This window comes from Brassica oleracea, chromosome C9 (assembly GCF_000695525.1).
Source record: "Brassica oleracea var. oleracea cultivar TO1000 chromosome C9, BOL, whole genome shotgun sequence".
Taxonomy (NCBI): domain Eukaryota; kingdom Viridiplantae; phylum Streptophyta; class Magnoliopsida; order Brassicales; family Brassicaceae; genus Brassica; species Brassica oleracea.
In genome coordinates, this window is record NC_027756.1 from 25,766,225 (window position 1) to 25,790,254 (window position 24,030).

At 33.2% G+C, this 24,030-nt stretch overlaps 2 protein-coding genes across 3 annotated transcripts; one reads left to right on the plus strand and one right to left on the minus strand.

The window, feature by feature from the left end:
* Nucleotides 1-1,867: 1,867 nt before the first annotated feature.
* LOC106313235 (peroxidase 37) lies at nucleotides 1,868-5,129 on the plus strand. The gene is made up of 4 exons (XM_013750998.1): nucleotides 1,868-2,151; nucleotides 4,039-4,230; nucleotides 4,355-4,523; nucleotides 4,611-5,129. The coding sequence occupies exons 1-4, from the start codon at nucleotides 1,924-1,926 to the stop codon at nucleotides 5,078-5,080; spliced, it is 1,059 nt and encodes a 352-aa protein (XP_013606452.1). The 5' UTR covers nucleotides 1,868-1,923; the 3' UTR covers nucleotides 5,081-5,129.
* LOC106313236 (nitrilase-like protein 2) lies at nucleotides 4,738-7,938 on the minus strand. 2 transcript variants are annotated; one of them, XR_001264329.1, is made up of 10 exons: nucleotides 7,757-7,938; nucleotides 7,178-7,314; nucleotides 6,966-7,091; nucleotides 6,808-6,866; nucleotides 6,571-6,683; nucleotides 6,284-6,376; nucleotides 6,103-6,205; nucleotides 5,940-6,022; nucleotides 5,679-5,820; nucleotides 4,738-4,973 (listed from the first exon to the last, which is right to left on the minus strand). XR_001264329.1 is itself a non-coding variant. In XM_013750999.1 (9 exons), the coding sequence occupies exons 1-9, from the start codon at nucleotides 7,913-7,915 to the stop codon at nucleotides 5,797-5,799; spliced, it is 897 nt and encodes a 298-aa protein (XP_013606453.1). In that variant the 5' UTR covers nucleotides 7,916-7,938; the 3' UTR covers nucleotides 5,551-5,796. The 2 variants fall into 2 exon arrangements, 1 of the variants encoding a protein (XP_013606453.1); XM_013750999.1 differs by lacking the exon at nucleotides 4,738-4,973 and having other exon boundaries at nucleotides 5,551-5,820.
* Between the last annotated feature and the right edge of the window lie 16,092 nt (nucleotides 7,939-24,030).

Sequence of the window (24,030 nt, forward strand, 5' to 3'; positions counted from 1 at the left end):
ATACAAATCTCCGAATGAGTCTTGGATCTTCTCTCCAAATCTACTAAAAATCCTAAGTTTTGTTTGCTGTGAGAAGTAGACAATAAGAAAGCATGTGTTGCCTAGAACAATGACAGAGCATATAAATATTAGGTTTAAAGTCGGCAGGGGGTATTTCTGTAAATATGTCGTGACTTGGAATTTAAGCTTGTTGGAAACCTAGCTGGGGTTTGCGCGCTTCACTGTCGATCGACGGCGCAGGATGTGTGTCGATCGATGTTTGTCTCTGATCGTTGATCTTCAGACAGGTTCGATGGCCAGCTACGAGTTTTCTCTCATTTTATTTCTAAAATGCACCTAAATCATCATTTTTCTCTAAAACGTTCATGACCCTGTAAATGTGCTAAAAAACTTTAAAACATAATAAATAATTCATAAAACACATATATACTATGATTAAAAATAGATAAAATCCATAGTATATTATTTTTGTTCAAGAATACTAATGAATTGTTTTAGTCTGATAAATGTATATATGAATGAACCAAATTGCTTTAGTCTCGTTAGTGACTGGGGTTGCCTGAGATGAATGTCGTAAGAAAATTATGTATAATGGAAATGTATACTTTATGATAACAGTTTCTATAGAGGACATATCATAGTTCGAATCATGAATCGTAAAAAAAATTGGGTCAAAAAATAGTCGTGTTATAGTAACGTTAATAACGACATTCATTTGTTTTTATCGTATACGTAGTGTCATAAAAAAAGAGCTATCGTAGAGGGTATGATGGCTACCGATGACATAGCATAAGAGAAAACACTAGGAAAAACCTATTATAGTGTTTGCGTGAGATAATATTGTACATATTTCTTGTACTACTAAGAATCCGGATCGTATGTAGTGTTATTTGTATACAAAGTGAAAATTCTCTGAATTTTATATCAATTCTTTAAGATTAATAAAAGACCACTATATTACTCTTATCACATGGCTTCTTACTTTGATCAGCACATGGATTCTTTTTTTTTTTGTAAAAATCAGCACATGGATTCTTACTTTGATCAAGCCGCCCCTAGTGCATTATCTAAAATAATTATTAAGATAAAGACTAAGAACTTCACCAACTCTCCAACGTGGAAATTGCAGAAGAAGAAAATTAGAAAAAAGTAAAGGACGCAGTGGCACATCTTTTTGTTTTTGCTTCTTGTTTTTTGTATCTGAATGTGTTCGACACATTTCTCTTTATATCCTTGAATAACAAAACAAATATCTTGCAATTGAGATAACCTAACTTTGGTTGAAAACATATGTCGTTTTACATCTTAATACAAGATTATTATTTCGTTCAGCCTTTATTCATTATTGTTTTCTTATTTTATCTTCTTACTCAGTATTTTCCTTTCTAAAACACTTTTTAAAATCTTAAAATTATAGACGTACAATAAGTACATCAACTTTGTGAATACATATATCTTATATATACCTAGCTGACTGATCAAATCAAAATGTCCTACTTCAACAACAATGCTATGATAATTCTATATGAATAGAGAGAACTCGAGTTAACGTTCATAAATTAAATGTGCCGGAAAGAAAGATTCTACTAGAAAAACACGCCATAAAATGATTTTTCTTGACTTTAAATCACTTTTCGGAAAGAAAACATAAACTGTAATTTAGACAAATATGTGTAGAATTATTAAACAAAACACAATTTATTCTCTTCTATGACTATATATGTAATAGACTATGTATATGATGACAATAATTCACAAAACGAAAAGCCTCCAAGTTAGACCCTTTATAGAAAAGTAAAAAAGATTCGTTTTACCATTTGCCTCCAAACTAGACCATTTTGTCTATAAAAGGATTCGCTAGCACGAACCTTTATTCACACAACGCAAGCCTAGCCAAGTAATTTAGTTTAGAGACCAAAGAAAATGCGTTCCTCTTCATCTTCTTCATTCGACTCGACAACCCTAATAAAATTGGGATTTCTTCTTATTCACGTATCATTGTCTCATGCTCAACTAAGCCCTTCCTTTTACGATAAAACATGTCCTCAAGTCTTTGACATTGCAACTAATACCATCGTCAATGCGTTGAGAACAGACCCTCGTATTGCAGCGAGCATACTTCGTCTTCACTTCCACGACTGCTTTGTTAATGTAAGATACATTATATTCAACATACTCACATATACAATAAGATTAAATAACTATTTTCAACTCAAGTAAAATATGCAAGAAAAGTATATTGGCTATACTTCTGTTCAATTAATGGATTTAGTTTCTTCTATACTTTTCATAATGATTCAAATACAATAGCTATTCAGTGCATCTATTCTCATGTTGTTGGTGTTCTAATTCCCTGTACACCTCTTTAATTATAACCATATACTCATGCACCGTATCAATATTTATAAATAACTGAAATATAATACTTGGTAAAGATATCACTTTTCATTTGTTTACAAAATTTGTATTGTTTGTAATTTATACATATATATATATATAAAAGAAAATATATGATCTATTTAAATAATGTTATGTTCTTGTATTAATTAAACATGTGATGTCAAATAGAAAAAAATCAGATAGATTATTCATTTTTGATTGTATTAGCTTTCATTTATTTCTGTGTGTTAAATTATAGTTATTTTCACTATATAACTAAAATATGTAACGGAAGTAAAATTGTGGTAATTTACTAGTTGCATTTAGTTATGTTCTTCATCTTAGATAGGTATGAGCATTTGTGAATTCATATAAACTAAAAACGGAAACTTAACTACTATGGATCTTTCCAGTAGATAAATTTTGCATCAAATTAAGAACCAATAGAATCTAAGTTTGGTTTCGATTTGGTTCCTTTATGTTCCGAGTCAGTTTGGTTTTTACTATTGAAATCTGATAAATACCTGAATTTTTTGGGTGTGGTTAGTTCTGAGTATATAGTACCCAAAAGTTCAAAATATACATGAAAACCTGAAAGTATATCTGAAAATTCAAAAAAAAAACTAAACCAACACATTCATAGTACCAAAAATCTGAAACCCCGAGAAAACATAAAATATTATAATATTAAAAATATATTTGTAAATAGTTGACAAAAAAATATATATTTGTAAATAATACATTTATGTCAACAACTAAGTAATACATTAAATATGACTTTTCTAAGTTTTCTTAAAACCAAAAAATTAAAAAAAAAGAAATTAGTTCTCAAATTATATCTTAATTTAATTCACCAATAATACTTATAAAACTAAAATCGTGAAAGTAATGTAAATATAAACATAAAACATATTTTTTAAATAGTGATATAAAGATTTTGAGACATTTTCTATTTTATGATTATTTTTTATTTCTGTTATTTTGAAATTAATAATTTATAGTAAAATATTAATTAAGAAGCAAACTGAATACAGTAATAAATGCTATTAGTATAATAACTATAATTTATTAAGGATATTTATATAATTAACCATTGTGAAAATTAATATGAATGCAACAGGTAAAATTGATTTCTCAAATAATATATATATATATATATATATATATATATAAAATATCAATACTGAAATTATTATTTGGATAACCAAATATTTGATTTAATTAGTATAACTCTACATCGAATAAAGTTCTTTCTTAAGTTTAAGATTCTATTGTCAAAGCATAGTCAAAGATGATTTCTCAATAATGGGTAAACCCATAATCCAACTTGGCAAAATGTATTTGTATACCATATTTTTCTTGTCGAAGATCGAATCAACTATCAGTTTTCTCTCCAACATCAAAATTCGAAACCATAGACTTTGAGAAACATCTTTTTATACAATTTTCGGACACATCAGTTGACTGATGCTATATAGCTCTTTATGATAGATTTCTTGTTTCAGGTACGATAAATGAAAACATTAGTAATAATGATACTAAATCAATATAAAAGGAACTGTAACAGGGTTTTTTTTTAACAGCTGTTGAATACGTTTATAGTGATAGCGATATCTGGTCCAATTGACTAAATGTGACAGAAATAACTGTTTTGGGCAGGGATGTGATGCATCGATATTGTTAGACAACACAACATCGTTTAGGACGGAGAAAGACGCGTTTGGGAACGCAAATTCAGCTCGTGGCTTCGATGTGATCGATAGGATGAAGGCTGCCGTAGAGAAAGCATGTCCTAAAACCGTTTCTTGTGCTGATTTGCTCGCCATCGCAGCTCAAAAGTCTGTCGTTTTGGTATACATTTCTAACAATGCAATGCAAAATAACATTTCAATTCGTTTTGCTATTTAAAGACGGTTTCTATTCGAAAATACTAGATCAAAAATACTTCGGTACTCTGACTTGACGTATAATATAGGCTGGAGGTCCTTCATGGAAGGTTGCAGGTGGAAGAAGAGACAGTTTAAAAGGCTTTATGGATCTTGCAAATAAGAATCTTCCAGCTCCAAATTTTACCCTTAAACAACTCAAGGATAGCTTCAAAAATGTTGGACTTGACCGTCCTTCTGATCTTGTTGCGCTTTCTGGTACGTAATCATTATAACTTTTTTTTTATAAGCAATAGTTGTATTCATTAATAACTCTATGGTTATATATATTTTTCTTTGGGTTAGGTGGTCACACTTTTGGTAAAAACCAATGCCGATTCATAATGGACAGACTTTACAACTTCAGCGAGTCTGGTTCACCCGATCCAACCCTTGATAAATCTTACCTCAGTACGCTTAGAAAGCAATGTCCCCGCAATGGAAACCAAAGTATCTTGGTAGATTTTGATTTACGTACGCCAACAGTTTTTGATAACAAGTATTATGTGAATCTGAAAGAGAACAAAGGTCTTATCCAGAGCGACCAAGAGTTGTTCTCAAGCCGTGATGCTTCAGACACTATCCCCTTAGTCCGAGCCTACGCTGATGGTCAAGATAAATTTTTCAATGCGTTCGTGGAGGCAATGAAAAGGATGGGAAGCCTATCACCTTTAACAGGGAAACAAGGAGAAATTAGATTGAACTGTAGGGTGGTGAATTCGAAATCTAAGATCATGGATATGGTAGATGATAATGAATTTGTCAGCTATATGTGAGAATCTAAGTGATTCTTCTAATAACAATAATCTTAAGCTGTTGTCAAGATGTAATGTTACGGGTTTTAGTAATTGAGCCCTTGAGATAGAAATGAATCGTAAAAAAAACTCATCAACTAAAAATCTTACAAAATAAATCTTCAACTTTAATTCCGTTAACGTTTATTACCTTCCATCTAAAAAACCATGGCGAAGGTAATATGCATTAATGGTTTGAAAGTTTACAATATTGAAAACTTAGTTGAAAAGTATTCTTACGATTCAAAAATAGTTGAGGAACTTTATCACTAAAAGTCATTAAATATTTTAAAACTGATTTATGAGCCTTTTAAACTAATTTATAAATCTTTATACATTACTTTATTATAAAATTAACTAGATTATGACCCGTGCGGCTGCGCGAGATTATTTATATTATATTTATAATTTATATTTTTAAATTATTGGATTAGATAATTTGATGATAATTTAACCCAATAGTCAAAAAGCTAATGCATATCTGTAACTAATTTGAATTTTTTTACTTTATGTGATATAAATATTATAAGTTGCATTCCCAAACATGAAACTCCTAAACGCTAAGCAGCGAAAACCTCACCACTCTGAGATCTTCTTGATCTTCCTTTTGCGACTAGACAACATTCATAACCTCACCACTCTGAGATCTTCTTGATCTTCCTTCCAGAATGTCTCGTCATGTAGGCACACAGGGTTATTTAGAGATCTATGGAGACACGTTGCTGCAAAAACCAAAGAACATGGACATGTAAGACTTTTTTTGTTCCCATCTGATCCACAAAAACAGAGTTCTTCTTCTATCTCATTCATTCGGGTTTTGTCAAGTGCGTGTGTTTTTTACCTTATCAATTGGCATTTTAGTTCTCACTGACTCAAGCAGCGAAAAATCGATATCTGCCACGGTAATGCCAGTGGAAAAACGATCTGCAGGCAGCAACAAATGTATCAAATTGCATCCAGGAGATATCAGAAAGAGTTGTAACAAATCAGAACAAGATCCTCACCAGGTAATCTTCCAACCACAGATCCCCACGGATCAATGATCAGTGTGTCCCCATAACTTTCTCTTTTCTCATTATGTTTTCCAGCTTGAGAAGCAGCTATTACCTAGGCAATTGAGCAAAGATCAATAAGATCAAATGAACAAGTGGTCAAAGAAAGAGAGAAAGTGTGTAATCCACATACATAACATTGTGTTTCAATAGCTCGGGATCGGAGAAGAATCTCCCAGTGTGCATCCCCAGTGACCGTGGTGAAAGCTGATGGTACCAGTATAACCTACAAAGGATTTTTAAGTTCACCAAGACAGTTATTCATATACTCAACCTCTGTAAATCTGTTTGCCGTATAAACTCTGTTTTCATCACATTGTTGTTTCATTGTTTTAACTAGTGTGATTCTACCTACACAAAACCAATAAAATATAAGACAATAGCAGAAGTTTGTCAAAACCAAATTACATAGAAGGTTACCTGAGCTTTCTGGTCGAATCTCAGTTGCTGATAAATCTTAGGAAACCTCAAATCGTAGCACACAGTAAGGCCTAAGCGCCCAACAGGACTGTCTACGGAAACAATATTCTTCCCTGAGAAAATACAAGATTAATTATTCATCTGGAATACATCAGTTGGTTTGTACTTATAAAAGTCTAGCAGGAGTGCTCCACGAAAAATATGATAAAAGAAGATAACAAAAGATAGAGAGTTTACCTGGAACCGTAAAGCTGCTTTCTTCGTATGAGCTTCCACCAGGAACATCAACATCAAACCTTCATAAAACGTAATTTGTTACTGACCCAATACAACTGATTCAGTTAGAGAAATTAAAATCTTGTTTTAAAAATCCAAGGATGGTCAAAAATAGTTACAAATGCATTTTCTGATAAGTGCTTTGTATCATCCCAGTATCATCGATCACGACATGTGTATTATACAAATGGGTATCATCAAATCTTTCTTGGAAGCCTCCAAGAGACAACCACATATTTGTGTCCCTGCAAAAACATGTTAGAGAGGTTATAAACAAGGAACTGTCTTAATTTATCTTAAGCGAATTTACGCTAAGAACATCATTACATACCTGGCGAGAGAGCAATACCGTTGCATGACTGGCCCGTCTAATGATTCAGCGATTTTCACACTGTCTCCTGATTTCTCGCCCATATAGGAGAAGTTCTCAGGGAAGCAAATCAGCTTAGCACCAGCCGATGCTGCTTCCTTTTGTCAGAGACATAAAGTCAATCCTAGAGTTAGATATTAACTTAGAATTGCAAATTTTATCCTGCAGTACAAGTTAGGTTCTGATATATTGGTGATTAACTGGTATATCACTTCTTCACGCATTCGAAACATCGGTACACTATTTAAAGTATATGAAATGTCACAGCTAAGCTACTTCTTTTAGTGCTTAATGATTACTCATCAAGAACTCTGTTCAATTTAGTGTGTATGCAATAAGATCAATCTAGTATTTTCCTATTATAACAAGAGTCCAATTTTTTTTTTTTTGTTACAAAAGGTTGGTTATACTCCTTCAGGACTGGTAACATAATCAATCAAATGATTATCATAAAATATTTATGTAAGCAACGAATCAACTGGAGAAGGCGTTTATGTTAATCAGGAAATGAATTTACAGATATAGGGAGGATTGATTTACTTGAACGAGACGAGAGCAGGTGTTGAAATTCGCCATCATATCATTGACGGATGTCATCTGAGCAGCGGCGACGCGAACCGTCTTCTTGACGGTAGCCATTGGAATTTGGGTAGACAGAGAAGCTTTGGTCAAGTCGACAGAAGCAAAGCAAGTGTTCATCCGCACCTACTTTGATGTTTGATGAAAGACGATTTGATAAAATAAAACATTATAAACGTGTATATAATATACTAGGGTTGGCCCGCCCTACGGACGGGATATACTTTACTTGTGATCTATGTTATTATTTTTTATATAATTTTGTAATTTGTGTTTTAGGTTCACATTTGCAAAAGATGCGTATGAGATATACTATTTTATTAATTTAAATTATTGGTTAGTTAATTTGTAAATAATTTTTGTTTGACTTTTTGCTTCTATGATATTACTATGATTGAGTTATTATATCATTTTCAGTTGAATTTTTTTTATTAAAGTATTTAAAAAAATCACATTTAGTTAATGTCAGTGATTTATTATATATTAACATCTAAATAATTTATTTGTTATATTTCAATTTCAGTGTTTGGCCCTTTTAAAGTAGGAAGCTTGAATCCGTGAACTGATCCTTATATTTTGTCTTTTAAATGTTGTTTGGGTTAATATGACAATTCTTTTTGGTTTTCGTATGTGGCCCTGTAAAATTAATAGTGAGTTTTTAGTGGTGGTATGATAGGTAGACGATTTTAAAATTTTTTTGAAATGTTTTTAGTACTGTAAGTATTAGCTCGGAGGTTAAATTAACATGAAATTTTTAACTTTATTTGAAAAACCACTTGAGTTCAAAATTAACATGCAATTTAAGTCTCAGCCCTAAGTTTCATATTCTTCCAGTGATTTATAAGAAATATTTAACAGCCCTACTTGGAAGCTCACATAAAGATTGCCGGAGACCGTTTGTTCTCTTATTCTTAAAGGGCAACAACCTGTTTAGGAATGTTTAGCACCATATAAACTCATAAGTTTGGGGCTAATAGTTTTTTTTTTGTTTGGAACACAAAAAAAATAGTTTACTTACTAAAGTTTGTTAAACAAAAAAATGTTTGTGTTTTATTGGAAGAGGTAAGAAAAAAGTAAGAGACTGAAACTATCTCACTTGCACGTCAAAGTCTGGTGCTATTTGAATTGAAACCTAAATGGCATGTTTTTGTTATTTTCTCTTATTTTTAGGGTTTTAAGGATTTATTAAAAGTTAAATGAATACTGATTTTTTTTATTTTTTTTGTCACGAAGATTTTCAAAACATTTACAGACAGTATACATTGTATAGATTAAATGAAAATGCATTATTTAATTTGTTTTCCGTAATAAATATAGAACTTAATAGGAAACTATTGTTCGCTTCAGTAAAAAAAACACTATTGTTCAGAAGAAATAATGTTTATTAATAAAAGAAATTGCAAATTACAAAACTGGCATTTACTACTTTGTATTTGTATTTCTTTGAATCGGGCTTTGATTTAACATTACTAAATAACTATATTCAATAAAGTTAACAAAAATATATGATTTGACAGTCGTAAAGAAGCTATTTACTCTATTTTTTAATACATATTTTCGTCACCATCATCTTAAAAGAAAAGCCTTGAGAAAAATCAAATGCGTCTTTACCTCTTCAGTTTATTTATTTATTCGAGAGATGATATTCAATTAAAACAAAGAAGTGTAAAATATTACATCCCCAATGGGGCAGATTCGATTGAGACTTCAAATAAAAATCCTAGTATTATAATAGCCCAGAGTTTTATATCAACGAAACCAGTTGCCCATGTTAGTATCTCATTGGATAGAATCACGAAGAGGCCCATCAAAACCCAATCAAGTAGAGGAAAAGTCAATTCTGGAAAATACATGCAGACTTTGGTTTTGTCGAAGATTGACGAAGAACCAAGAGATGGAGTGCACGAAAGAAATCATCTGCTAAATTGGCAAACCAGGAAGCATCAGGAGGTAAAGTACCCAACTCGCATCAACTAAGAGGATAGATTAGGATTAGAATCCCGAAGACCTGAGATTTTATTCCTGATAGTAGAGTCTATCAATCGCAAGACATGAGAGAATTAAGAACAAAATCTCGAAATATTCCTCAATTAGATCGGAGACTGGTTATCTGGTGGAAATAAATCACTGGAAAACAGATTCTAGCTGATTATCAAGCAAATCTACAGCAACATTTGTTTCATAATCAAGCAGCTATCAACACAGAATAATCTGTTGTCGACAATCGAAAAAAGACTGTAGAAATCTGCAGAATGATTTAGAAGGAAAAAGTGATGATCTTCACTGAATTAAATTCACTTATTTATAGGTGTAAATCCACAACAATTTGAGATAGGAGATGTATGAAATGAGACGTCTTGGATGAGTGGGTCGGTGATATTAATGAAAACATTAATTGTATTTAATAAATCTAACAGAGAACAGTAACGTTGCAGTTTTTTCTCAGCGGGAGGAAGAAGAAACATGTCATAACCTAAGTCAAATAATGTTTTTCGTACACACCAACTTTAAAAATAATAGTCTTGCTGTATGGCTCATCCTAAGTCAAACTTCTTGGTTTTTTAGCAAGCCCAAATTAAACTTATCTTATTAATTGAAACGCAGCACTTTGGAGTTGACGGACACGTGTCGAGACCAGAACACTCGACTTAATGACGTGGCGCTGAGGTGTCTTCACAGGAGAGAGACCAACATTTTTTTATATATATAGATATTTGCTAAGAGCATTATTTAAGTGTGCCTTGTAACAGAACATATAAGAAATGAACGAGTAGGAATAAAATTTTAAGAATGATGAGGAATGAAGGATCTTTATCAAAATTAATGAGTAATTGATTTGTTCTATAATTCTCTACAAACAAGAAATGAAGAAGAATGGAAAGGAAAACATATTCCTCATGGTAAAAAGTTTAAGGAATATTAAGGAACATAGTATTTCTCCTCATTCTCTTGGTCACCGGTCACACCCATATATAGTTTATGATTTATCCAAGGGTTTACGGGTTTAGCGTCGTTTAGGATTTAGGGTTTAGGGATCATGATTTAGGGTTTAGTGCTCACGGCGTAAAAAAATATTTTTAAATTTTTTTTTTCTGTGACTACTATTTTTTTTTAATCTTTTTATTTTAATAATATAATATAACTTGACAATATTTTGTTTTCTTTTCTAAAATATATCGAATTTGAAATAATGAAATCATATTGGTTGGTTCACCTAGAGGTTCACCTAGAGAGTGAAACCAAAAATAACTCTTAAGTTAATATATAATAACCTTGCGTTTGTATGGTGCAGGTAAAATCAAGCTAAAGGGTGAGGATTTATCGTATCCTAAGTTGGTCTCTCTTTTTTTTGGCAAAGTTCATCTCTTTCCATAGATGAATTTGAGGAAAAATTTAGAGGGGGGAAGTTATAGTATACGTATATTATTCAATAAACCCAATAATCAAATAGTTTTTCTTTTTGGGCAATAATCAAATAGTTTACGTGCTGTAAAAAATAGTGACCGGTGCGCCCGACTAAACCTTATAAATATTGACCTATTGATATGTTTGAATAATATTTCTTTTGACATGAAATTGTTTTCCAGATGTCTAATAATTTAAATATTTTGATCATATATTGGCCATATGGCGAGATTTAGATACATATGAAAATAATATTCTGTTAGAACATTAATATTGTTCTACAAGTAATTTAAATATATTTAAATCTTAGTATTAGATTTTATTTTTGAACATAATTATTAGTAACCGAAATGGTTAAACATATATTTTAGAAATTTTTGAAATATATATAATCTTATGCATGAGTTAGTCATATTAAAAAGAATATTCAGTTACAAACACGTCATCTTTTTCTACAAGTAATTTAAAGATATTCGAACCTTAGCATATATAGATTTTATTTTTCAAAATAAATAATGGTACAGTAATGGTTAAACATATATTTTAAGGGTATTCATAATATTTTTTAATATCGAAATGAAACTTGAATTTTTTTCAAAAGAATTAATCGTAACAATATCCAGGTTTAATATTGTTCAAATTTATTTTAAACTGAATATTCCTAAAAATTAGCTAAATAGTTTTAGGAAATATGTTAAACACGAAAATTTAACTAAACTTGATTTATGAAATGATTTAATAAAATAGGAAAAAATAATGGTTACTTAAAGATAGGTTCATTTAATTACATCAATGGCATAAATTTGTAAATAAGTTGGAAAACTAAGGAGAATAATTTATTGGTACTTTTCTTTTAATAATATATAAATATTATTATAAAAAAAAAGTAAATGGGTTTAAAGGGGTTAAAGATTTTAATGGAATTAGTCAAAAAGACAGGTTTAAATAGGACATACTTATTTATTGTACAATTTCTAACAATGAATATGATAGGTTTTTAATGAATTTTCACAAATGTGAAATATCTTGCGCTTTAAAAATCGGGTAATTTATGTTTTTGGATAAAAATATCGGATAATTAGAATAATTTTAAATATTTTGAATAAAATCTTCGGGTAATTTTTTTTGCATAATTTGGTTTATAAATAGTATTTTAGGATATTTGGTTAATTAGAAATTAAATATAATTAACACAAGTTGGTATATAATTTGTATTTTAAAAATTCAAGTACTCTTTTGGTCCTTGGTTCGGTTTCTGTTTTTTTATTATAAAGATATAGGATATGTTCGGTTATTTATTAAATTCAGTTTAATTTTGGTTTTGGTTTTTTCAATTTGGTATTGTTTGGTTCACAGGGTAAATCTAGCCAAACATATGCATTATCTTATATTGAAATTCATTCAAAAGAATTTATTTAATTTCAAAAATAAACCTGTGATTTCCAAATATGGATCAAAATTTAGTTATCTTATTATTTTATTGAATTATCTCATATTTTACATTGGCCCAACTTAGGACCAAAATAATTTATTAATTTACCTGTGTTTATTAATTTATTGAATATTAATTTATAGATTTTCTATTGTTCTGTATAATTTTGTTTTCCAAGGGTCAGCTTTATGGTTATAATAGAAGAAGATACATCACTCGATCCATGGTGGATTTCTTGTAGCCAAAGATTTGAGCTTCCCCTTCTTATCCCAAGCAACTGATTCCACTTCTTCCTAAACATCTCTGTGTTCTGAAACCCAAAGCCCCAAAAGTACTCCTGCCAGTAAAAGAAACTCTAGTTTAGAGGTCATATAAGAGATGATTTATCTGTTTACTGTATTAGAGGCATAAACCAAAATGTTTTTAATTATTTAACCGCGTCTTTGTCGCATAAGAACGCCTCTAAAATTGCTGATGGATCCTCCAGGGTCAGCAAAACTCGGTAATGACGATTCTCGTCTGAAGAAAATCCTCTACCTGCGAAGGAAATGCAGCTACGACTTGAACAATGCATCTATATTTTTATGTAACCTGTAATAAATCCAATTAACAATGATTCATTCTACATTCAATCTAATCTATTAAAAGTGAAGTACAATTAGTACTTAACCCTAACTTTTTCCTAATAGTTATAATATATGCCATTGGCCTTAAACGCAATCATTTTATAACATCACTAAACCATATAATTTAATTTGACCCGCCTTATCCTAAACTTTAGAACATGTGTCTTCATTCGTATACAATCATTTAGTGAAAGATATAAAGAACGACATTACACAACTGAGGGGTTTCTCTGGTTAATGGGAGGAAGATTGGATACACGAGAAACAAAGAATAAAAGTGAGATATAGGGTTGGTGGATTGGTTCGTGAGAGAGTTTCTGTTTCCTCAATCACTTAGTGAAGGGAATCTTCTGAGGTAATGGGTTTAGCGGAGACAGCTCTGTTGAGGTTTTGGGTGATAATGGCTTGCGTTGGATGTTGTTGAACCTGATCGGCCAAAAAAGCGTTGATTTTTATGATAATACTGGTGGTGGTCACAAAGCTTCATGTGGTCACAGAGCTTCATGTGGAACACAAACACAAGTTCTTATAAGCTGCACAAACACAATTGGTATCAGATTCTGCAATGTGAAATATCAAACAAAGTCCCACATTGGATATTAGACAAATGAAAGTCTAATATATAAAGAGATGTTCAACTCTAATAATACGAGACATTTTGGGAAGGAAACCAAAAGTAAATCCATGCAGGTTGGTCTCTTAAGTCCAAAGTGGACAATATCGTACTAATAAGATAAGATAGAATTGGACATGGGAATTCACAACCCTAACAATTGGTATCAGAGCTGGTTGACGAGAAATCTGCAAGAAGACCAAAATACCATTCGAGTAGGAATGTGACCCATCGAGTTAAGGATTGGGAGGTGTGTGTGGCAGAGATTAAAGTCAGAAGATCCTCGAAGTCAGTTGTGGGACACGAGATGAATGTGATATTTAGTTTGAGGGGGAGAATGTGAGATAAAAAATTAAGTCTCACATTGGAGAATTAGATAAAGAGTGTCAAATATATAAAGAGATGTCCAACTCTATTAATACGAGGCCTTTTAGGAAGGAAACCAAAAGTAAATCCATGCGGGCTTGAAAATTACGCCCAAAATGGACAATATCGTACTAATCGGATAATAAAGAGTTGGACATGAGGTTTAACAATCCCAACAATTGGTATCAGAGCGGTTTGACGAGATTCTGCAAGAAGACCAAAATTCCCTTAAAGTAAGAATGGGACTCTTCAAGGTGGAAGAGAAGGTCTATGGCAGAAACGTCAAAAGATCATGGAACTTATGATGTTGTGGGAGAACATTATCAAAGGAACGAGATGTTATGAAAGACACATTCTCAAAGGAAAGCCCTACGAAAACTGGTACAAGGTGGTGCCAAGATAATCCGCTGAAGGAAGAATACACGAGATGAGTGTGGTCCTTAGCTTGAGGGGGAGAATGTGAGATGTCAATCTAAGTCCCACATTGGAAATTAGACAAAGAAAAGTCTAATATATAAAGAGATGTTCAACTCTAATTAGTACGAGGCCTTTCAGGAAAGAGCTCAAAAGTAAATACATGCGGGCCAACCAATTAGGCCCAAAGTGGACAATATCATACTAATCGGATAATATAGAGTTGGACATGGGCTCACATAATTCCAACAATTGGTATCAGAGCTGCACAAACACAAAGATTATAAGAACTTGCACTTCTTTGTCTTAGATATTAGATAATATGCTCTGACACAATTGGTATCAGATTGATACAATTGGTATTTCACATTGCAGAATCTGATAACAATTGTGTTCTTATAATCCTTGTGTTTGTGCAAATTTAATTGGTATAATCTTCGGCGAGTGAAATTTTGGTCTTCTTGTAGAATCTCGTCAAACCGCTCTGATACCAATTGTTGGGATTGTTAAACCTCATGTCCAACTCTCTATTATTCGATTAGTACGATATTGTCCACTTTGGACCTAATTGGCAAGCCCGCATGGATTTACTTTTGGTTTTCTTCTCAAAAGGCCTCGTACTAATAGATTTGGACATCTCTTTATATACTCCCTCTGTTCTGAAATGTAAGATGTTTAGAATAATTTTTATGTTCCAATATATAAGATGTTCTCATCTTTTTAGGTAACTTTAAGTTTATCAAAAACTGTATAGCCAATCAAATTTAATAGTTCTATTTTATAATTGGTTGAGTATTTTTTAGTTTATAATTTTAAAGATACTTTCTAGGTAAAGAGTAATTTTCTTAATAAGTGTGTACTACCCAAAACATCTTACATTTCAGAACAGAGAGAAGCAAAGAGAGTATTAGACACTTATTGTCCAATTTCCAATGTGAGACTTAGATTGACATCTCACATTCTCCCCCTCAAGCTAAGGACCACACCCATCTCGTGTATTCTTCCTTAAGCGGATTATCTTGGCACCACCTTGTACCAGTAGTCGTAGGGCTTTCCTTTGAGAATGTGTCTTTCGTAACATCTCGTTCCTTTGAGAATGTTCTCCCACAACATCATAGGTTCCATGATCTTTTGACGTTTCTGCCATAGACCTTCTCTTCCACCTTGAAGTCTCATTCTTACTTTAAGGGAATTTTGGTCTTCTGGCAGAATCTCGTCAAACCGCTCTGATACCAATTGTTTGAATTGTGTGAGCCCCATGTCCAACTCTATATTATCCGGTTAGTTCGATATTGTCCACTTTGGGAGTGGGCCTAATTGGCTGGCCCGCAAGAATTTACTTTTGGGCTCCTTCCCAAAAGGCCTCGTACTAATTAGAGTTGAACATGTCTTTATATATTAGACTTTTCTTTGTCTAATTTCCAATGTGGGACTTAGATTGACATCTCACAAAAGCTGCATTATACTTGGAATTTGAAGATAGAATATCAGTTTGGTTTCCATTCCTAGCTTGAATAAAAATTATGAGAGACTAGACTCCTGGGAGAAGCTATAAATTATGTAGAGTTTCGCCCCTAGCTTGAAGGAACACTTATGATGGATTAGACATTATAACTCTCTTGATGAAAGAAAATGTGTTTTTTTTTTCTGATTGGTATACTAGATTGTTTGAGAAAACTATATATTATCTATTCTAGAGTTCTTGAATCATATGAAAATAAAACTTCTAAATGGAACATTTTTGTTGCTCAAGTGACAAAAAATATTAGATGTTTGGCCGTGGAAGAATGGAATCGTATTAGTAGTTTAACTACATTGTTTCGCTTCAGAAAGAAAGAATCAGCAAAAAGTTGTGACTTTATTGCATAGCTTGATGGAACGTTTGTCGGTTATGTTTTTATATCTATAGTCTATACATTAAGAGTGCTTGTCTCAGGTATCTATTACATATTTATGGACAGATCGCACGCCTTGGCTGTTCGACCAATCGCCGACGAGCTATAACTTTCTGGTGGAACATAACCCTGTGGAGAATGACTTATTATCGTACGGCTCCACGTGTTATTCACCACTATAACTTTGTTCCTACTTCGATGTTTATTGCCACCTGAGATGTTTATGTCTTTTTAGTTGTTCTAAACTAAATTTACACATTGCTGCAGCCTATACACATATGTAAATGTACCTAAGAGATTTAGCTTTATGTTATTTGTCTAGGTTGTATAGCCTCTAGCTTCTGATGCTTTTGCTCTTTTCATCTGCTTTCGTGTTCAATATGTTTCCGTTGTTTTTATTTACATGGAAATTGAGAAACAACTGATGAAAAACCAACCATACAGACGTATACTACTTTCCATCTACTTTCCATCCCATGTTGAAGAACCCTACGATATGCGGGATCACTTTAGCTGGATGTAGGATATGATCCGAGAAGGAAAATGGCACTTCTGGAACTGAGATGGAATGAAAGGATTGTCAAGAGATGTGGAATGGCTCTTGATATACCCACGATCTAAGGCTAACCACCTAAGAAAGAATGTACTGCGTTGGTTAACTACCAAACAACACACAAAGATAAATTGGCTGACCACCAAATCAACATGCCGGTTGACACCAATGAACTAGCTAAAGAACTCTCTCTCTCACTCAGAGAAAAGAAAAAAAATGAAAATAAACTCAAACTTAGACTGATTTTATTCATGGAAGAGATTAGATATTTATACTACTTGTACTCAAAGAGAATTAAAAAGAATTATGGAAAAACAAGGCATAGAAAATAGAAACATTGACTAGAATTTATTAATGAGTCAAAGACTCAGTCTTCCATGCAGATTGGTCAAAGATGACCCTTCGGTTCATGTTCTGGTCAAGGAAACCCTTCGGCTAATGTCTAGGTTCATCCTAACCTGATAGATGCACGGCGGTAACGATAAGGACTCCTGCATGACTGTCCGGATGGTCCGCCGGATGAGAATCCATGTATGTATTCAGGTTCTTCACGACCCAAGCAAAATCTGGCTCGACTATTGTCCTTAGATTGACGAGATGGTCGGGAAAGACGAGCTCTGGTACGCTCAGTTCGGTTTTCTGGACGTGGTTCCAGCCTTAGCTCCATTCCGGACGTACGCGGGTCGATCCGGTACACGGCTCGGTCAGTCTGATCGGTACGGTTGGATGGATGAACCTCGGTTGAATTGTTCAGAACATCCTGATCTCCATGCGGAGCTGGTTCCATGTACTGATTCATGGACTGGGGCACATCATTTCCTCCTTCTTCAAAAATATTTGTCCTCAAATATGTAACATTAAAAGGAAAAAGGATATAAACAAAAGAATTATAATCAGCACAATGCTCACCTTGAGTTCGGTCCGGTTTTTGAGTGGAAGAAGATCCTTCTTGGTTTGCTTGATGACCACGGATTTGTTCTTCATCTAGCCCCTCCATTGGCTCATTTGAGAAGTCATCGAAAATCGGCAATGAGACTGAAAGTTCTTCCTTTTCTGGCTCGGTTTCAACTTTGTCATTCTCCAAAGTCACCAACGGTTTATGGTTTTGGTACTTGTTAGCATAATGACCGATCATATGGCATTTGAAGCACATGGTAGAATGAGCTTTGCTTGTGGTTTTCACAGCTTTGCTTTTATCAAAAGAGATCTCATTAGTTTTCAAAGTGGAATTTGAAAGAGAAGAAAGATTACCTCGTCTGAGATTATGTTGTTTTGGTGCAGAAGAAGTGTTTGTGTTTCCCTTCTTTTTGAGTTGCTGAATAGCAAAAATTGCCTTATGCAACATCTTCTCCAAACTTGCATAAGTCTGAAGCTCGTTCCGATCAAGCATATCATAGTTGCTTCTCTTGGCTTTGGTGAAGGGACGATCACCATTTCTGACCCTCTTCTCATCATCATCTAACATGTTTTGTCTTTTCCTTTGGTTTCTTTGTTTCTGCACAAAATCAAACCCATTAGAAACAAACTGTTTCTTATCTCCAAAAATCAATTTCTCTTTTTCAAACACGGTTTAAAAAGGATAAAAAACGTCTTGTTGTGGTTTTGAAGCCTGATTTGATTTCTTGTGAAGTCCAAACATCCTGAAAAACACTTAACCAAAGTGTTAGCAATTAAAAATCTTCACACTCTCAAAGTGTTTTGCTCACGATTTTTAGGTGATCACTCAGAGTTCTTTTCACTTGTTCAAAGGAATGATAGGCAGTCAAAAATCAACAATCAAAAACCAAAATAACTTTTTATGGGTAAAAGAAAAGAGAACGAAGATGAAGAGATTTTTATATGGATCCGCCTTAACTGTCCTAAGACTGGGTTTCTCTTCCACCACTCTCCCTGGATTTCTCTTCAGAAGTGATTCAAGCCAAAAATTTTACTCTTTTTTTTATTGTTTTTTTTATAAACTGGCGATCACATGGGAGTAAAGGAACAACCTGGATCCAACAAGAAATAATAAAAGAAATTTGTGGAGAGATGAGAAGATGAAAAGATGAAATGAAAACAAACCATCAAAAGTGGCTCTGATACCAAATTGATACGCCCTAAATAGGGAAATATCACTCAGCCGGACTTTGAAATATGATCTCAAACGGATCAAATGAGAAATGGTGGATTGAAGGGTCGCACAACAATTGCGGAAGGCTGTTGATATTCCCAACTCCAGATGCTGCTTGATATGACGCACAAGTCCATCAATAAGGAGAAATGGTGGATCGAAGGGTCGCACAATAGTTGCGGAAGGCTGTTGATATTCCCAACTCCAGATGCTGCTTGATATGACGCACAAGTCCAGCAATAAGGAGAAATGGTGGATCGAAGGGTCGCACAACAGTTGCGGAAGGCTGTTGATATTCCCAACTCAATGTCCTAGGATATGACGCCCCTAGACGACAAAGAGGATGATTCCCTGGATATGACGCACCAGGACAAATCGATTTGATCAATGGATATTACACATCATTGAAAGAAAAGTGAAAATCACTCTCAAGGTTCCAAAAATAATCACTCAAACTTTATTTTATTTCATTGATCAAATGGCTTTTATATAATAGACAAAGCATACAAAAGGTTGGAATACAAAAGACTAGTCAAACATAGAAATTAACAACTTATAAAAACAAGGAAGACTTGACCAAAGACTTTGATTCGACCAAAATCATAAATGTCTTGACTTGACCAAAATTGAAGGATTGTAGTCGTAAAACTCTTCGGCTGGTCTCGTGCTTCCACACGGTCGACGGTCTCTGAATTACTGTCCGATTGATATATTATTCGACCATGACTTGTATTTTCTTGTTGGGCCCTTCTTTCTTTTGGCTGAAACATATTCATAAACACATTTTCAGTATACTTCAAGCCCATCTCGTTTGATCTCAAACGCATAAGCCAAGTCTTCTTGATTTGTTTATGCTGCTAATTCGGGGCGCATCATTCCCTCCTCCTTTAAAAATATTTGCCCTCAAATCTGTCTTTCTTTAGCTTCAGGTGGGATGATCTCTTGGCTTTTCGTAGAGCTCTCTTTTTTTTATATAAAGAAAAGAAGATGAAAGGTAGAAGATGGAAGAAGAAAATGGAAAGATGAGAAAATGAACAGACAAGTACCGGTTGAGTGGCTCTGATACCACTTGAAGAACCCTAAGATATAAATGATCACTTTAGCTGGGTGTTGGATATAATTCGAGAAGGAAAATAGCACTTCTGGAACTGAGATGGAATGAAAAGATCGTCAAGAGATGCAGAATGGCTCTTGATATACCCACGATCTAAGGTTAACCACCTAAGAAAGAATGTAATGCGTTGGCTAACCACCAAACAACACACAAAGATGAATTGGCTGATCACCAAATCAACAAGCCGGTTCACACCAATGAACTAGCTAAAGAACTCTCTCTCTCACTCAGAGAAAAGAAGAAAACGAAAATAAACTCAAACTTAAACTGATTTTATTCATGAAAGAGATTACATATTTATACTACTTGTACTCAAAGAGAATTAAAGAGAATTGTAGGAAAAAAGGCATAGAAAATAGAAACATTGACTAGAATATTATTAATGAGTCAAATACTCAGTCTTCCATGGAGATTGGTCAAAGATGACCCTTCGGTTCACGTTCTGGTCAAAGAAACCCTTCGGCTACTGTCCAGGTTCATCTGAACCTGATAGATGCACGGCGGTAACGATAGGGACTCCTGCGAGACTGTCTGGATGGTCTGCCGGGTGAGAATCCATGTCTGTCTTCATGTTCTTCACGACCCAAGCTAAGTCTGGCTTGACTATTATCCTTAGAATGTCGAGAAGGTCGGGAAAGACGAGCTCTGGAATGGTCAGCTCGGTTGTCTGGACGTGGTTCCAGCCTTAGCTCCATTCCGGACGTACGCGAGTCGATCCGGTACACGGCTCGGTCAGTCTGATCGGTACAATTGGATGGATGAACCTCGGTTGAATTGTTCAGAACGTCCTGATCTCTATGCGGAGCTGGTTCCATGTACTGATCCATGGACTGGGGCACATCACACGTGGTTAGTCATATCTTAGTGTCGATGGTTTTCAAATTTCATGGGTATCAGTTGTTGGGAATGTCCTAAAATCTGTTGTATTTACTCTAGTTAAAGTCGTAACGTCGAGATTCGACCGTCATATAATATTAGGTAATTATAATGCTTTGCTAGAAACCTTTTATAGTTTATGATTGAAAATTTATTACTAATATTTTATGATCATACATGGTCACACACCTAAGCAATCTGGATCATAATTACAAATACATTGGGGTTTTATATTTAATATTATATAATATATATGATATAAATATATGATAACGTACGTAACATCATGTTCATGTGTGCACTCTTCTTATTAATAAGGTTTTGGGTTTGGCCCACGATAACTTAAGTATATAATCTATACTATTAAAGCAAAATCCCTAATAGGATTATGCTCTTGATTTTTCAGTTTATTTACAAGCATTTGCCATTGCAATTTTTTCCTTTAAAAAAAATAAATATCGTCAATATTTTTCAACCAATCATAATTTTCTGTCTTTATGACCTATCATCCATTACGACATCAATTTCCAGCTAAGCAATCTAGGCCCAGTTCCGAGTAAGCTCTAGCATTTTTAAAGCCAATCAGAAAAGAAATGTATAGCCCATCGAAATCATCTTCATAATCAAACCCTATACCCTGGAATAAAAAAAGTTTTGGTGTTAAAACTCTAAACAAACCCTATTCCATAACACAATAACTCTAAAACTATAAAAATAACGTATAACTCACAAAAATCAATGTTTGAATGCTTATTAAGATAATTCATTCCACCTACCTATATATTCTTTCAAATATTCGTTTATCAAAATGCAATGTATACTTATGGACAGTATTGACATAATGGTGACACTTTAATCAAGCCAAACATATGAAAATTGAATTTGAACAAAAGGTACTACAATATATTCACAATTTTACAATTAGTGTAATTATATAAATAAAGTTATCTAAAATATTTATTAAAAATTCTATTTATCTTTTAAACAACCACTAATTTATATAGCTTGGATACCAAATCTATTCGAGAAGTATATTCTTGAACTCATTCTCTAATTTATGTGTTCAATTTTAAATAAATTGATGTACTCCTATATTATGGCGAGTATTCATAATTTTAACAACATAATATTCGCTATTTGATTCCTATAATAAATGTAAAACAAACTATAGATAAAGAAGATGATACGATTTCGCTACAATCAAGGTTCAAATAATTCAATCAATATAGATATTGCTTGGTAACTGAATTTACTAATATTAACTAGAAAATCTCGTGAGAATTAGGGTATGAATGGTGACTAGGGAACGACGAGTAATAATGTATTCCCTAACGTTCCTAAAAAATATCACCATTTACAATGAATAAATTTTTCTTCTCATTCCCTACCATTTCTTTCTTTGTAGAGAAATAAAGAACAAAAGTATTCCTTGTTAAATTTGAGAAGGAACAATCGTTCCTTTTCATTCCTGCAATTTTATTCATTTATGTTTATTCATTTATGTTCCTTTTATATTCATTCCTCATGTTTTCAGAATGGTCACCAGTATGCCACAAGTTTTTCCAAAAACATAAACGCCTCTCCCTATCGCCTCTTCCTATTATAAATAACAACGTCTCTTCCTAATCAAACTCACACCGTCAAACAAACAAATGGCTTTTAAAATGCAAATCAAAACCTCGAGTGCTTCGAATGAAAAAGTGACCGGCATTAACGACATGCTATCGATACTAACCTTTACAAAGTTTTTTTCTGTCAGATGTGATGGGAGGTTTTGGATTGTGGTGAGGTCAAAACCATTCAGTGTACTAGGGGAAGCAACGTAAAAAACTAGTCCATCCTAAGCGACATCAAGTAAGTTTGCTGTCATTTTAAAACAAAGATAATTCCTTACACTTGAATGAAATTACAACTAACCTGTTCTTGGCTCGGGCCATAGTGATTTGCGTTTACCATGTTGCATCTGGGGCAACTTAGCCGACAATCTCCATTCTGCCTGCAACCAAGAAGATGGAATGGTTCGTGTGCTGTTGAGGTTTGCTAAATTTGAGAGGATTAGAGGTACATATATAAACTTATACTAATTTCAGTGTAAACAAAATATTTTTATATATAAGCCTACCTAACATCTAGAGTACTAAATGATTAAAATGACAGGAGAACTGCAAATCTCTAATAAAATGTTTGAGAAGTCAGATGCCAGCTTTATCTCTAATAAAATTTGTCAATAACTAATTTTCGAATCTCTAAAATAGAAAAACGTATAGTTCAATCAACATTCATCAAACAACCTCCGTTTTTTCTTTTCCTAACTACCAGTTTTAGGTCCAAACCTAATTACTACAATTACTAAAATGCACGTACTTGAGTTCGTATTGCTTTGCCGTTATGTCTCTGTCCCATGTCCTTCAGATGAATAAAGCTCTGTCTCTAAACCATTAACTGCATAACCTGCACATGAATTGTATGTATAATTAAGTCAACTCACTAACTCTAAAACATTGTTATGGTATGTTTAAGTAAATTAAAAATTGTCAATACAATATTGATTCTAGAATACAAACCTTTTAAGTTTTGGTATGTTTAAATCTTTCGATGGTGGAACGTCATTTAGCTTTTTTTTCCAGTGCTTTCTCAATCAATTTCAACAAGATCTTATTCGGACACTTCAAATCATTTCAATCTCATCGATTAAACTGAAGTCATAATCTTATGTCACATGCAAAACAAATTAGAACAAAAAAAAGATTGATAGTTAGTTCTTGAGAAATCAGATTAACGGTTAATTATTTATCAAACAAAAAGACATGAAATTAGATTTAACCTTTTGT

What these genes read in the sequence shown, in the direction of transcription:
- LOC106313235 (XM_013750998.1), top strand. Translation starts at nt 1,924, where the DNA reads ATGCGTTCCTCTTCATCTTCTTCATTCGACTCGACAACCCTAATAAAA. An exon ending in CTCAAAAGTCTGTCGTTTTG is followed by an intron (nt 4,231 to 4,354) that starts GTATACATTTCT and finishes CGTATAATATAG; the next exon opens with GCTGGAGGTCCTTCATGGAA. An exon ending in TGATCTTGTTGCGCTTTCTG is followed by an intron (nt 4,524 to 4,610) that starts GTACGTAATCAT and finishes TCTTTGGGTTAG; the next exon opens with GTGGTCACACTTTTGGTAAA.
- LOC106313236 (XM_013750999.1), bottom strand. Translation starts at nt 7,915, where the DNA reads ATGAACACTTGCTTTGCTTCTGTCGACTTGACCAAAGCTTCTCTGTCT. An exon ending in CTATTGAAACACAATGTTAT is followed by an intron (nt 6,206 to 6,283) that starts GTATGTGGATTA and finishes TCAATTGCCTAG; the next exon opens with GTAATAGCTGCTTCTCAAGC. An exon ending in TGTGGTTGGAAGATTACCTG is followed by an intron (nt 6,023 to 6,102) that starts GTGAGGATCTTG and finishes TGCTGCCTGCAG; the next exon opens with ATCGTTTTTCCACTGGCATT.